The sequence below is a fragment of the Piliocolobus tephrosceles genome, chromosome 17, assembly GCF_002776525.5.
Source record: "Piliocolobus tephrosceles isolate RC106 chromosome 17, ASM277652v3, whole genome shotgun sequence".
NCBI lineage: Eukaryota > Metazoa > Chordata > Mammalia > Primates > Cercopithecidae > Piliocolobus > Piliocolobus tephrosceles.
In genome coordinates this window covers 20,848,951-20,864,239 of record NC_045450.1, presented here as the reverse complement: position 1 = coordinate 20,864,239, position 15,289 = coordinate 20,848,951, and the positions used below count along the sequence as shown (strand labels likewise).

Below are 15,289 nucleotides of genomic sequence, written 5' to 3'. Positions count from 1 at the left end.
ATGTGTACCTGTGGTCCCAGCTACTTGGAAAGCTGAGGTGAGAGGATCACCTGAGCCAAGGAGGTTGAGGCTGCAGTGAGCCATTACTGTGCCACAGCACTCCAGCCTGGGTGACAGAGCAAGACCCCATCTCAAAATATATATATATATAGTCTTTAAACTAATAATAATACCACTGCTTTAGGGCCATGTTTTCCAAATTTCCCCTTCATATGCCAAGCTGTGTAAGTAACAACTCTTTGAGATTTGTAGGGAAGCTACTACTGATTCCATTTTACAGCAAATCTGAAGCCAAGGCCGGGCATGGTGGCTCATGCCTGTAATCCCAGAACTTTGGGAGGCCGAGGCGGGTGGATCACGAGGTCAGGAGATCGAGACCATCCTGGCCAATGTGGTGAAATCCTGTCTCTCCTAAAAATACAAAAATTAGCTGCGCGTGGTGGTACATGCCTATAATCCCAGCTACTCAGGAGGCTGAGGCAGGAGAATCGCTCGAACCAGGGAGTCAGAGGTTGCAGTGAGCCAAGGTTGCACCACTGCACTCCAGCCTGGCCATAGAGTGAGACTCCATCTCAAAAAAAAAAAAAAAAATCTGAAGCCAAAAGAAGAAAGGTCACATTTCCAAAATAAGCCTAAGAATTTTATCTCATCCTAAGCCAGAAACTCCGTTTGCAGGGCAGGAGAGCCAAGGTTGAGTGTCCCTCTATAGAGCATACCACAGCCCCAAAAGCCAAGCCCGGCCACTCCTCACCCGTACTGTCCCAGGAGCTTGAGCCTCACTGCAGCCTTTTGCTCGGGGTTGAGGTCTGGGCAGTCTCTGAGGCCGTGTAGAGCAGTCGCCCAGGCCCTGGGGGAGATTCCCCTGTCGATGATGGCTGCTGGCAAGTGACACAGCAGGTTCCCCATGATGTCCACAGTGTACTCATCGGCAATGGAGTTGTCCTGAACCCAAAAAGTGGAGCCAATGGGCAGTTCCAGCAGAGCATAAGATCATGAGCCATTAGAAATACATCCTGTGAGGTGGGCACTGTGGCTGACGCCTATAATCCCAGCACTCTAGGAGGCCGAGGCAGGCAGATCATTTGAGGCCAGGGGTTCGAAATCAGGCTGGCCAACACGGTGAATCCCCATCTATACTAAAAATACAAAAATTGGCCTGGCGTCGTGGCACATGGCTGTAGTCCCAGCTAGTCAGGAGGCTGAGGCACAAGAATCACTTGAACCCGGGAGGTGGAGGTTGCAGTGAGCCGAGATGATCATGCCATTGCACTCCAGCCTGGGTGACAGAGGAAAACTCTGTCTCAAAAAAGAAAAAAAAAAAAAAAAAAAGATTCCAATCCCAAACTTCTTAAAGATTCCAGGATCTGAATTGTCTACCTGCCATGGATTCCTAGAGATGGAAGGGGACCTGATCTTCCCCAGGGATGCAGGCCTCAGAAATCTGGAAAACCCTGGCTTGGCACACCAGGAGCACTCAGTAATTGAGCACTACTGTCATTGTTACTGCTCTGAGAATATTCCAGAGTCCAACTACCATTATACTATTAGCACCACAACAATGAAAACAGCACTTCAAAGTCTGTGTGCCACTTGAAAGCCTTCAAAGCTCTTTTGCACTTTTGCAAAATGACAAAAATTGTTGACATTTATTGTGTGTTTCCTATGTGCACTGTCCTGAGTATCTACGGGTCTCAATCTAGTCATCTTCAAAGTAACTATAAGAAGTAAGTACTACTATTATCCATTTTTTAAAGAAAAAGAAACTGCCAGCTAGTGGCAAGACTAGGATTCACACCCAGACAGTCTGGCCTTTGAGCCTTTACATTAAATAATACATTGCCCATGTCATGCTCTCAATACCCTAGGAGGAAGCTGGGTACGGTGGCTCATATCTGTAATCCCAATACTTTGGGAGGCCGAGGTGGAGTGGATCACCTGATGTCAGGAGTTTGAGACAATCCTGGCCAACATGGTGAAACCCTGTCTCTACTGAAAATACCAAAAATAGCCGGGTATAGTGGTACACACCTGTATTCCCAGCTACTTGGGAGGCTGAGGCAGGAGAATCACTCAAACCTGGCAGGCAGAGGTTGCAGTGAGCTGAGATCATGCCACTGCACTCCAGCCTGGGTGACAGAGTGAGACTCTGCCCCCCAAAAACAAAAAATACTCATGGGGGATGTGCTATTACCCCCACCTTACAGATGAGAAGACTGAGGCTCAGGGAGAAAAGGTGATTCACCCAAAGCCACATAACCAATCACTGGCACCCAGTCTCTGGGTACTGTGCTCTTTCCATTCCTCCAGAGTAGCCTCCCCTCCTTTGGACCCTGGAGCAGAAGTCTCCAGAACCAATGGCCAAGATTGTTCCAACCAGTAGCTTTAGAGTAAGCTTCAAGACCCACAAGTCAGACTTCTGGCCATCAGAGCAGGCTCAAGATCCCAGCCAGATCCCTCACAGGGCTCCCCAAGATGGCCACAGACACCTAGAGGGAGGGGACACCCAGGAAGAGTTTTCTTACCAGGCACTGCTGTACTTTCCTGAGGACTGAAGTCTTTTTGTAGGAATCTAAAACCAAGGAATCCAACCAGCTCTTCCCCAGGCTGATCAGAAAGGGCACACACTGGGAGGCTGGGACAGAAGCCAGGTAGCGGGCCCTGGAGAGGGATGTGGAGAACAAGAGGAGGAACACGTGGCTGCTCCTGTTGAACCCTAAAATCAGGGTCCACATGCCCAAGAGCTCATCCCAAAGACGTTCTTTAAATGTTTGTTCTCCCCAGTGATGCTTTGGCTCCCTGAAGCAGGTCGCAAGTCTCCCATCCATCATGCTCCTCTTCTGTGGGTGGGAACAAACTTCCCATCATGCTCCTCTTCTATGAATGGGCAACAAACTTCCCATGATGCTCTATTCTATGGGTGGGAGCAAATTTCCCATCATGACCCTCTTCTATGGGTGGGAACAAACTTCCCATCATGCTCCTCTTCTATGCCCCAGAGCATTGATCAGATAATGGGTTCTCCATAAATAAATATGTTGATTGATGGACTGGTTGAGGGGAGATGAAAAAGAAAGGAAAAAGTAGATGAAAAAAGAGACAAAGAGGAGAGAGAATAAGTAGAAAATGAGAAAGAAAGATAAGAAAAAGAGTGGAAAGAGAAATTCTGTCATCTCTAGTCCAGAACTCTGCCTTCAGCTCTTGATCCTTCAGCTCTTGACCATGTATTCTCAACGGGTCAAGGTCACCCTCAAAAAGGAGAAACTGGTTTGGATGGGGGATAAAAAAGACTGTTATGACAATGATCTGTGACCCACCGAAACTCATTCCTACTGAGAATATTTTTCCTCAGTGTATAATTTCCTTCATTCAGGAGAAATTAAAATTTTCTCCTTTGGAAGGCAATAATAAAAGTTGAGAAAAGCTGCATGAAACCCATCCGGCCTACTCAACCCCACCACTCGACTGTTCCAAAACCAGATTCAACATCTTCCCCCAAACATGTTCTTCCACCTCTGTGCTATCCCACACTCCTTTTTTTCTTTGTCCCAAGCCTGTTATTGCTATCTCCTTAGTATTATCCCAATCTGTTCTTACTTCTGGCTGGGTGCGGTAGCTCACACCTATAATCCCAGCACTTTGGGAGGCCAAGGTGGGTGGATCACCTGAGATCAGGAGTTTGAGACCAACCTGAGCAACATGGTGAAATCCTATCTCTACCAAAAATACAAAAAATTAGCTGGGCATGGTGGCATGTACCTGGGGTTTCAACTACTCCAGAGGCTGAAGTGGAAGTATCACTTGAACCTGGGAGGCAGAGGTTGCAGTGAGCTGAGATCGCACCACTGCACTCCAAGCTGGGTGACAGAATGAGACCCTGTCTCAAAACAACAACAAAAATCTATTCTTACTTCTCCATTCCCAGTACCACTGGTTAATTTATTTCTTCATTCATCCAGCAAATATCTACAAAACATCTACAGTAAGCCAGGCACTATTCTAGGCACCAAATATAACAATGAACAAGACACAAGTGGTCCTGCATTCATGGTGCTTAATTCTAGTAGAGAGAAGAAACACAGAAACCAATGAATAAAACAGGTCATTTCAGCTATTAATAAATGTAAGGAAGAAGGCAGGCACAGTGGCTCACGCCTGTAATCCCAGCACTTGGGAGGCCAAGGCAAGCAGATCACCTGAGGTCAGGAGTCTGAGACCAGCCTGGACATCACGGTGAAACCCTGTCTCTACCAAGAAATACAAAAATTAGCCAGGTGTGGTGGCACACACCTGTAATCCCAGCTACTGGGGAGGCTGAGGTAGGAGAATCTCTTGAACTCAGTTGGCAGAGGTTGCAATGAGCCAAGATTACACCACTGCCCTCCAGCCTGGGTGAGAGAGGGAGACTCTGTCTCAAAAATGAATGAATTAATTAATTAACGTAAGGAAGAAAATAAAATGGCTCTGTAAAAGAGAATGACAATGGGGATAATCAAACGAGCCCCTTCTAAGGCAGTTCCATTTGAGCTGAGACATGAATGAGTGGAAGAAATGCCATGCCAAGATCTGGGTTACTGAAATAATCTTCAGCTGTCTCCCTTCTTTCCATTCAGCCTCCCTGCATTCTATCCTCCACGTGGGTAGTGGCTATGATCTTTCTGAAATATAAATCTGATGGCTGCACACAGAATAGGAGTGAAACTCCTCACTTCACAAAGCCCCCATGATCTGATGTTCTGATGTTCCTTACCTCTCTGGCCTTCTCTCCCCTATCTACTCTGCAGATATACCCCCATGTGTTCCCAGAGTGATTTGCTTTTCTTACCCACTGCTGAACCGGACATCCCCATTCCACTGCCTGGAATGTCCATCCTAAACTCTCCATCCAGCACTAGTTCAGTCTCCTCTGTCTCTCCAGTCTATAGGTGATAGTCCCTCCTCTGTGCCCAGTGCTCATTATCCCTCTCCTTTGCCTCTCCTTTGGAAAGCAATAAAAAAGTTGAGAAAGGCTCCATGAAACCCATCCAGCCTACTCAACCCCACCACTTGACTGTTTGAAAACCAGATTCAACATCTTCCCTGAAACATGTTCTTACACCTCTGTGCTAACAGAGGTGTATAACAGTACCTGGCTTTCTTGGAAAGCACCTGGTTTTTCTTGAAAAACCATCTCTCTCACTCTAAGTCCTTATGGTTTCTCTCCAGCCCCAGGGGTGCAATACAGATTAAAGTCAGTCAAAGTTATCCATCCTCCCAACCTCACTGATTGGTTCAAGGAAAATAAATTTGCCCAATTAAGGTCAATGAGAGTCAAACCCAAGACGTGTATTGAGAATGATGGGAAGAGAATGTTTTTCTCTTTTCCCTGAATATGAAGCTGGGAAAATTTAACCTTAGATCTGCCAGGGTTTCCACAGAGAAAGAACTTGCCTGATAGTGAAGCCAGCAGAGATAAGCTGGGACAAGAGACAAATGACATCATTTGAACCCCTAGATCCAGCCATGCCTGAAGTCTCTCTCAACTTTCCAGTTACCTGAACCAAAAATTCCCTTTTATTGCATAATCCAGTTTCAGTTTCAGTTCTGTTGCTTTCAACCAAATATCAACCTGATACTATAATTGGCTTCATGTTTGTCTATTCCCTCTCCCACCATGAGATTATAAGGTCTCATAAACTAATAGGAATTTCTAAATTTTCAGATAGAAAATTTAGCTATCTGAGAACTAGCATACAGCAAGTACTCAATGAACTTTTTTTTTAATGAATGAAGATAATAAGAGCAAAATAAGGTAGAAGGAAATAAAGAAGGAGAGAAGGAGAGAAACAATGTCCAGATCATGTTTGAAAAGCAGGGCTACCCTGCAGGCCTGAAAGCTCACACATGCCAGGAGAAACACCTACTGCTCCCATCAGCCCTGATGCCCCTGAAGCCTGGGACAGCCACAAAGCCAGGCCAGATGGGACCTGCCTCACTGACACCCATTCAGGCTTCGGTTGCTTTGGCTTGGTTTTTACATAACATGAAAAGCAAGAAGGTCTGTCTGAAATGTCTGTATGATACTCAGAATTGAAATCCTGGATCTCAAGGGCTTAACTGTCTAAGGCACGCTCCACTCTGCCTCTAGTTCTTCAAGAAAACCCAATAGGGAGAGAATCACTTTGACTTCAGTGATTCCCACCGATCTTACTGCTGAGCCAGAAAGTGGGGGCTGATGTTCACTTACGGGAGTGCAGCCAAGAGGAAAGGTGGCATAGACAACCTGGAAACTTCCCAGTATTTCCACGCCAAACAATTAACCTGAAAGATTAAGCAGTTCTGGGGATTTCGTGCAGTAAGAAGAAGAACAAACACAAGTAGTGCTTTCCGTGTGCCAGGCACTATTCTAAGTGCTTCATATGTGTTCACTTATGCAATACAGCACCTTATGATGTAGGTACTACTACTCTGCCCAGTTTATGGATGAGAAAATTGCAATAACAAACATGAACACAGACATTTAAGTGTGATGCTCATCGCAATTGTTTTATATCTGCAAGAAAGGGAGATATAATTTTAATATTCCTCAGCAGGGGATTGAAAGATTATGGTATATACATACAATGGAATAGTGCACCTACTTTGTTTTAAATAAGGTAGATTTATATATATGAACATTAAATGATGTCTGTGCTATTTCATGCATGTGCATATATATATAGTTACATCATAATGTAAGAATCACAAATGAACTCATACTGTACACACTATTCTGTTAAACTATATATATATAGCTTAACTACACATATAGTTATACAGTTATATTTAACTATATATAGTTATATTTAATTATATATAGTTATACATAGCTTAACTATATATATAGTCATATATATAGTTACATATCTATATATATATCTTAGCTATATATATAAACAGAACAGTGTGTATAGTATGAACTCACTTGTGGTTTGTTTTTTTTTTTTTGAGACAGCGTCTCACTCTGTCACCCAGTGGTACAGTGGCGTAATCTCAGCTCACTGCAACCTCCGCCTTCCTGGTTCAAGCAATTGTCCTGCATCAGCCTCCCAAGTAGCTGGGATTACAGGCACCTGCCACCATGCATGGCTTTTTTTTTTTTTTTTTTGTATTTTTAGTAGAGATGGGGGTTTCACCAAGTTGGCCAGGCTGGTTTTGAACTCCTGACCTAAAGTGATCCACCATCTCGGCCTCCTAAAGTGGTATGAGCCACTGTGCCCAGCCCACTTGTGGTTTTTATATTACATGTAAATAGATAAGGTTTTTTAAATTTGGTTTAGAGATAGAGTCTCACTCTGTCATACAGGCTGAAATGCAGTGACTCAATCATAGCTCACTGCCGCTTTGAACTCCTGGGTTCAAGTGATCCTCCTGCCTCAGTTTCCCAAGTAGCTAGGACTACAGGCATGTGCTACCACATTTGGCTAATTTTTGTACTTTTTGTACAGTTAGTCTTGCTACGTTTCCCAGGTTGGTTTCAAAGTCCTGTCCTCAAATGAACCTCCCACCTCAGCCTCCCAAAGTGCTAGAATTGCAGGCATGAGTCATTGCGCCTGGCCTATATTTTATATGTAAAAGAAAACTCTCAAAAATGATAGCAGGCCGGGCGCGGTGGCTCAAGCCTGTAATCCCAGCACTTTGGGAGGCCGAGACGGGCAGATCACGAGGTCAGGATATCGAGACCATCCTGGCTAACACCGTGAAACCCCGTCTTTACTAAAAAATACAAAAAAAAAAAAAAAAAAAAACTAGCCGGGCGAGGTGGCGGGCGCCTGTAGTCCCAGCTACTTGGAGGCTGAGGCAGGAGAATGGCGTAAACCCGGGTGGCGGAGCGTGCAGTGAGCTGAGAACCGGCCACTGCACTCCAGCCCAGGCAACAGAGCGAGACTCCGTCTCAAAAAAAAAAAAAAAAAATGATAGCAAACTATTCTTTATAGTTACCTCTGAAACACGCTTGCTCACCTCAGTATTATTGACATTTTGGACCAGCTACCTCTGTGTACTGGTGCTGTCCTACGCATTGTAGGATGTTGAACACCACCCCTGGCCTCTACCCACTAGATGCCAATAGCTCTGCTCCAGTTGTGACAACCAAAAGTGTTTGCAGACATGGCCAAAAGTCCCCTAAGAGGGCAAAACAGTACTCTGTTGAGAACAACTGCTTTGGGGAAAATTTGGAGAAATTTTACTTTCTCTGTATTGTGGGGTTTTTTTGTTTTTTTGGGGGGGTGGGGGTTTGTAATAATTATGTGTTTTCAGGATGGGCATGGTGGCTCATGCCTGTAATCCCAGCACTTTAGGGCTGAGGCTGGTGGATCGCTGGAGGTCAGGAGTTTGAGACCAGCCTGGCCAACATGGTGAAACCCCATCCCTACTGAAAATACAAAAATTAGCCAGGTATGGTGGTGGGCACCTAGAATCCCAGCTATTCAGGAGACTGAGGCAGGAGAATCACTTGAACCCAGGGGCGGAGGTTGCAGTGAGCCAAGATTGAGCCACTGCATTCCGGCCGGGGCAACAGAGCAAGGTCCTGTCTCAACAAGAATAATAATAATAATAACAATAATAATGTGTTTTTAGTAAAAATATAAATGAGAAAGGCAAATTATCTAATTAACTGGTACCTGAAGGCTCTGAGAGCTGGAAGCCTAGGAAAGCACTTTCACTGGGGTAACTCTTCCTGCTCGAACATGTAGGTCTTCCTCAAAGCAGGTCTGGCCTCCATCCATTTGCTCAGTTATTGGCTTGCCCATCTGGGCAGGTCTTTTAATATAGTTCAGTGGTTTGTACCAGCAAACCGATTAGAAATGCAAATTCTCAGGCCTCACCCCTTACCTACTATATGTAAAACTCTGGGAGTGGGGACTCCAATTTGTGTTTTTACAGCCTTCCAGACAATGCTGATGCAAGCTCAACTTTGAGAATCACTAACAGAATTAGCAGTCCAAGGGAATGAGAGAGCTTCATTAAAACTTTGCATATTCCTCTAATGATCTTGAAGGATTATACACCAAGCACTCTATGCTTCCTGGTTTTCTGGGAGATAATTTCCTCTTTGGAAATTCTTCATTCTAGTCTGAAACACAAGGCCAGAGTTGAGAAGGTGCTTTTTATATCCATTACAGGAGTCTGTAAGCCAACGGTTCACACCAGAAGTTCAAATGCTGCAAGGCCTGTGTTTACTAGCTTAGACACTGTGAAAAATCAGTCACTGGCTGGGTGCAGTGGTTCATGCCTGTCATCCCAGCATTTTGAGAGGCTGAGGCAGGCGGATCACTAGAGCCCAGGAATTTGAGACCAACCTGGGCAACATATCAAGACCCTATCTCTACAAAAAAATAAATAAATTAGCCAGGCATGGTGGTGTGTGCCTTTAGTCCCAGCTACTCAAGAGGCTGAGGCAGGAGGATCTCTTGAGCCCAGGAGGTTGAGGCTGCAGTAAACCATGATCATGCCACTCTACTCCAGCCTGGGCGACAGGGCAAGACTCTGTCTCAAAAAAAAAAAATAAAAAATAAAAAATAAACCATCAGTTACTGCTTCTAATCTCCCCAAGGGTTAAATAGCCTCCATAATCTTTTGGAAAATGAAGTTTTAAGTGAGAAAGAAAATGCTCTCAGAGTACTGTTCGCATTCACAGCTACTCCTGGAAAATGTTGGAATATTAGCTAAAGGATCACCTTTCAACCCACGAGAACATAATTATGAACACGCAAAATACTATCCCTTATGAATATATTTTAAGGTTCAAATTTGTGTATGGAATAATCAATCTGTTGATACTCTGGCTGTAGAGATGTGGGTATTTGGAGCTGTTTAAAAAGAAACTGGAAAAAACCTGGCTAAATCTTTGGCCCTAAGTCATCACTTGCGTCTAAATAATTCTGACATAAAGATCTTTAGACGCCACAGCTGATCCAGGCCCAGTGACTGGGGTAGGGAGAGAGAATTAGAAGCTAGAAAATGCTTTAACGGTACCTGATACGGTGAAAGCAGGGCGAAGTTGTTCTGAAAATCCTGGAAATGGGCCAGAAAAAAGTCAGTGCTCATGGCATCAATGTGTGAGCAGGTCACGCCTTTGACCAGCTGCCCAGCACTAGAAAACAAAACAAGGGACTCAGGAGAGGAAGGAGGTGAGGAGGAGAGGAAAGAAAGAGCAAGAGAAGGCAGATATGATCAGACACACGCTACAGACGTGACTGCCTAACTCTCCCACCTGGGAAAGTAGGCTGCTCTGGCAAAAGGTTCTGAAGGGCCTATTCGGCACCCAGGCCGAGTTACATTTTCCTACCTCAGAAGCTCCTCAGGCCTTCTGGTGGTCTTTAACAGAAGCTCATACAGGAACAGAGCCTGCGAGAAGAGAATGATCGACAGCACTGATGGCACACTCAGCGTGTGCCCAACACTGTAAGGCCCCATCAGGCAGGTGCTCCACAATCCCATTTTGAAGATGGGGAAATGGAGGCTTAACAGGCTATGTGAGTTACCTAGGACTACACCATCACTAAGTGGCAGTGCCTGGATTTGAACCGGCGTCCAGGTAATTCCAGAGCCCTGTTCTCACACTCCAGGTGATTCTCTACGCCCCATGAGGCAGATGAGGGGCAAAGATGTTGGTGGCAGGGATGGAGTTTTACTTCCTGTGATTTACAAAACTGCTGACCAGTTGAGAACTCCCAGTGGCTCCTACTTACATGTGTGCCTGCCAGGTCCTGAACACCAGGCATCCCAGAATAGACCAGGATGGGCTAGAAAGCACCAGCAATAAAGTACCTGCAGCCAGCAGCATGCGCTCCCTTCAAACCACCCCCCAATGAGCACTCTAGAACAATGCCAAATAGACAAGGGAGTCATTTGTTTTAAGGAACATAATTTTACAGAATCCCTAACTTGCAGATGTAATCAAGTACTACATTTGTCTATTTTATAGACTCTGAAACTTTGAGCATCATTCCCCAAACAGAATAAATTATGAGCTAGCGTTAGATATGGTAGCTGAGAGCCAGAAAGCAGCACAAAAGCCCAGGCAAAAGGAGTGGGCAATGGAGGGAAGTTCTGGACACTGTTTGTGGCCCCAGAGATTTCCTTGGGCACAGAGTCAAATTCTGGGACCCTCCCACGGTCTTCTGCATCTCAGGAAATGGCAATCCCATCAGTTCAGTGGCTGAGACAAAAGTATCTTGAAGTCTTTGGTGGCAGGATATATTTTCCAAAATAAAACTATTGGCTGGGTGCCCTGGTTCACACCTGTAATCCCAGGACTTTGGGAGGCCAAGGAGGGCAGATCACTTGAGGTCAAGAGTTCGACACCAGCCTGGCCAACATGGTGAAACTCTGTCTCTATAAAAAATACAAAAATTAGCCGGGCATGACGGCGTGTGCTTGTAATCCCAGCTACTCAGGAGGCAGAGCCATGAGGATTGCTTGAACTCAGGAGCCAAGATTGTGCCACTGCACTCCAGTGAGCCAAGATTGTGCCACTGCACTCCAGCCTCGGTGACTGAGAGAGACTCTGTCTCAAAAAATAAAACAAAATAAAATAAAACGGTTGCCACTGTCACTAAATTTAGAGGTGGTCTGTGACACAGCAATAGATAACCGGGATATCATCCAGCCTCATGAGAGACCCTGAGCAAGAGCCCCTGCAACAGACAGGGATTTGTGTCTGGGATTTCATTCACTTTTGCACTCTCAGCACTGTGAGCGGTGCCTGGCTCATTGTTAGGTGGTGCTTGATAAACATTTCCTGAGTGCATGTAATGAAGACTGACTGGATACAAAGGAAGTCAAGGACGGTACTAAGGCAGAGCATCCACTTCAACAGCACCATCCCCCCAAGTGGCCTCAATGCTCACAGCATTTAATAACACACATAATAGCCGCAAATATTTACAGCACACAACCCACGTGGCATATAACAGTGACCCTCATTTTATTATCAAAATTATCCCCATTTTGCACATGAGAAAACTGAGGCCATATAAGGACCTTCTCCAAAGCTAATAAATAAGTGGGAGCCAGAATTCATGCTCAGGTGTTGTCTAACTTTTTTTTAAGAGACAGGGTCTTGCTCTGTTGCCCAGACTGGAGTGCAGTAGCATGACCATAGCTCACTGCATTGTGGAACTCCCAGGCTCACGTGATCCTCCTGCGTCAGCCTCCTGAGTAGCTGGGACCACAGACATGCATCACCATGCCTGGCTAATTTTTTAACTTTTTGTAGAGACAGGTTCTTGCTATGTTGCCCAGGCTGGTCTCAAACTCCTGGCCTCAAGCGATCCTCCTGCCTTAGCCTGTCCAACTTCTTAACACTATACTATTCTGCCCCTATACTAATCACACAGAAATAAATTTCTTTTTTCAAATTAACCTTAAAACAGACCATTCATTCTCACAAGACAGAGTCAGAAATACAGGATCGATCTGTGCTTCATGGCAGTACCTGGCTCCTTCCAAGTTCCTTATCCTTCAGGACTGTAGAGTTGAATCCAGGTTGCCTCCTTAAATCAAAGAGAGACACTTCCTTAAAGAAAGCCCCTTGTATCTCCACAACGCCTGAGGCAGTGTCTCCGGCATCCACCATCTGCCAAAAGTGAGAAGCATCAAAACAACCTTGTAAAAAATGCATTGAGCTTTGAGGAAGGGCCGGACACTACATCACAGGCAATAAAATCCATCAGACCCGTTCAGCAACCCTAGGAAGTGGAGCGTAGCATCATCCCCATTTCACAGGCGAGGAAACAGAGACTTAAAGTGTAATGAGTTGAAAGTCAGTGAGATTCAAGCCCAAGTCTGTCTGATTCCAAAACCCATGCAACCCATGCTCTTTATTTCTTTATTTTAACTGTATGGGCTACTTGCTATCTGTAAGATGTTGGTGTTTTAGGCCAAACCCCTTAGGTTTTTTTTTTTTTTTTTTTTGAGATGGGAGTCTGGCTCTGTCGCCAGGCTGGAGTTCAGTGGCACAATCTTGGCTCACTGCAGTCTCCACATCTCCACCTCCTGGGTTCAAGCAATTTCCCTGCCTCAGCCTCCCGAAGAGCCGGGACTACAGGAGTGCACCACCATGCCCAGCTAATTTTTTGTATTTTTAGTAGAGACGGGGTTTCACCGTGTTCGCCAGGCTGGTCTCAATCTCCTGACCTCGTGATCTACCCACCTCAGCCTCCCAAAGTACTGGGATTATAGGCGTGAGCCACCTCACCTGGCCAAGTTTTTGGTTTCTTAACAGATTTTGCTGTTGGACAGAACAGACCTAATAGGGCAAGATGTCAAAAGACTACCTGACAAGTTAAAAAGGGGCCAGGCATGGTGGCTCACGCCTGTAATGCCAGAACTGTAGGAGGCTGAGGCGGGTGGATCATTTGAACCCAGGAGTTTGAGACCAGCCTGGGCAACATGGCAAGACCCCATCTCTAGAAAAAACACAAAAATTAGTGTGCAGCACAGGTCTGTAGTCCCAGCTACTTGAGAGGCTGAGGTGGGAGGATCACTTGAGCCCCGGAGGTCGAGGCTGCAGTGAACCAAGATCATGCCACTGCATGCTGACTGGGGTAATAAAGGAAGACCCTATCTAAACAAATAAACAAAAAAACAGAATACAGACATGGCTGTGGACCATGAAAAGGGCTTTCAGATGCACCCTAGAACTTTGGGGTTTATTTTTAGATTTGAAAAACAAATTTTAGGCCAGGCACAGTGGCTCACACCTGTAGTCTCAGCACTTTGGAAGGTTGAAGCACAAGGATTATTGGAGGCCAGGAGTTGGGCAGCCTGGCAATATAGCAATACTCCATCTCTACGAAAAATGAATAAATTAGCCAGACATGGTGGCTTTAGGCCAGGAGTTCGAGACTAGCCTGGGCAACATAACAAGACCATGTCTCTACAAAGTTAAAAAATTAGCCAGGCATGGTGATGCATGCCTGTGGTCCCAGCTACTCAGAAAGTTGAGGCAGGATGATTGCTTGAGCCCAGGAGACTATGATGAGCTATGATCGTACCACTGTACTCCAGCCTGGGCAACACAGAAAGACTAACAAAAAAAAAAAAAAAAAAAAAAAAAAAAACTTGAAGTGTTATAAGATCAGGAAACCTGATTTAAGAAAAGTCTTCGACAAGGCAGGACACTATGCCAACAGGTGTCCACAAGGTCCCCGAGCCCCAACGCAGCCTTGCTATAAGTGCAAGGCATCAGGACATTAGGCCAGTGAATGTCCTAACCCTCGTCCACCAGCAACCCCCTGCCCTGCTTGCCAGCAGGGAGGACACTGGAAGTCTGATTGCCCCACCCTGAGAACAGGTGCCGCGCCTCCACGTGACCCCCTTTCCCAGGATCCTGGGAGCTCCTTCCAGCTCCTACATCTGGACGACAACAACTGAAGGTGCCGAGACTTGGGGATCCCCATCACCCTCGCCGAGCCGCAGGTAACTCTCCTGGTAGCGGGTAAGACAATTAATTTTTTAATCGACAGTGAGGCTACCTATTCTGTTTTGCCATCCTTCTCTGGACCTAGCCTTCCATCCAATATCTCTGTAGTAGGAGTAAGGGGAAAGACATCCACTCCACGAAAAACTCTACTCCTTAATTGCTGCCTGGCCAATAACTACTTTGCACACTCGTTCCTCATTATACCCTCATGCCCTACCCCCTTACTAGGCCGAGAAATCAGTTCAACTTTCCCCCACTCGCCTCAAACTTACTAAATTTTCTTAACTATCTCATACTCCCCAGCCTTGCCAGGACCATCCTTCTGGGTTTTGCCCATATTCCAACAAATGCTTCCATTCCTCATTCCTATACTAATACTGTGCCTTATTTTATTTTTCATCCGTGCGTCCAAATACCAACCATAGGCCCCGACCTTAACAACGCCCCTTAACAGCAGGAAGTAGCCAGACAGACCACAGTGCCCCTTTATCACTATTATCAATAAAAGGTTGGACGAACGGAGGCAAGATGGTGCACTTCCGGATTCTTCTTCACCACCAACTCTTCCCGTGCGCGCAAAAATGCAGCCAGCGCCTGGGAAGGTGCAGATCAACTGGGCATGCGCCAGGTGACGTCAATCTGAAGAGACCAAGATTTACCTGGTCGCACCTGTGGAACGCCCCCGACACGCCCGTGTCCCGCCTATTGCCCTCCCACTCCTAGAAAAGCCACTCTTGGCCAGGGTCCCACGCAGACTTCCTAGCCCCACTCCTGTCGGGATGTCGGGACTGCAGGAACTCTGTCGGAGAGCCCCACCGGGGGACTCTGCCAGCCTCCTTAGCT

The 15,289-nt window shown here is 45.9% G+C and overlaps 1 protein-coding gene across 2 annotated transcripts in view; it reads right to left on the bottom strand.

Moving 5' to 3' along the window:
- OTOA (otoancorin) overlaps positions 1-15,289 on the bottom strand; it is a 97,825-nt gene that overhangs the window by 31,376 nt on the left and 51,160 nt on the right. For both annotated transcript variants that reach the window (XM_023225034.2, XM_023225035.2), the window contains 6 exons: positions 12,458-12,598; positions 10,307-10,365; positions 9,994-10,111; positions 6,224-6,297; positions 2,523-2,658; positions 752-942 (listed from right to left, as the gene is read on the bottom strand). In XM_023225034.2, the coding sequence (XP_023080802.2) occupies positions 752-942; positions 2,523-2,658; positions 6,224-6,297; positions 9,994-10,111; positions 10,307-10,365; positions 12,458-12,598 (719 nt within the window). The remainder of the gene's footprint in view (positions 1-751; positions 943-2,522; positions 2,659-6,223; positions 6,298-9,993; positions 10,112-10,306; positions 10,366-12,457; positions 12,599-15,289) is intronic.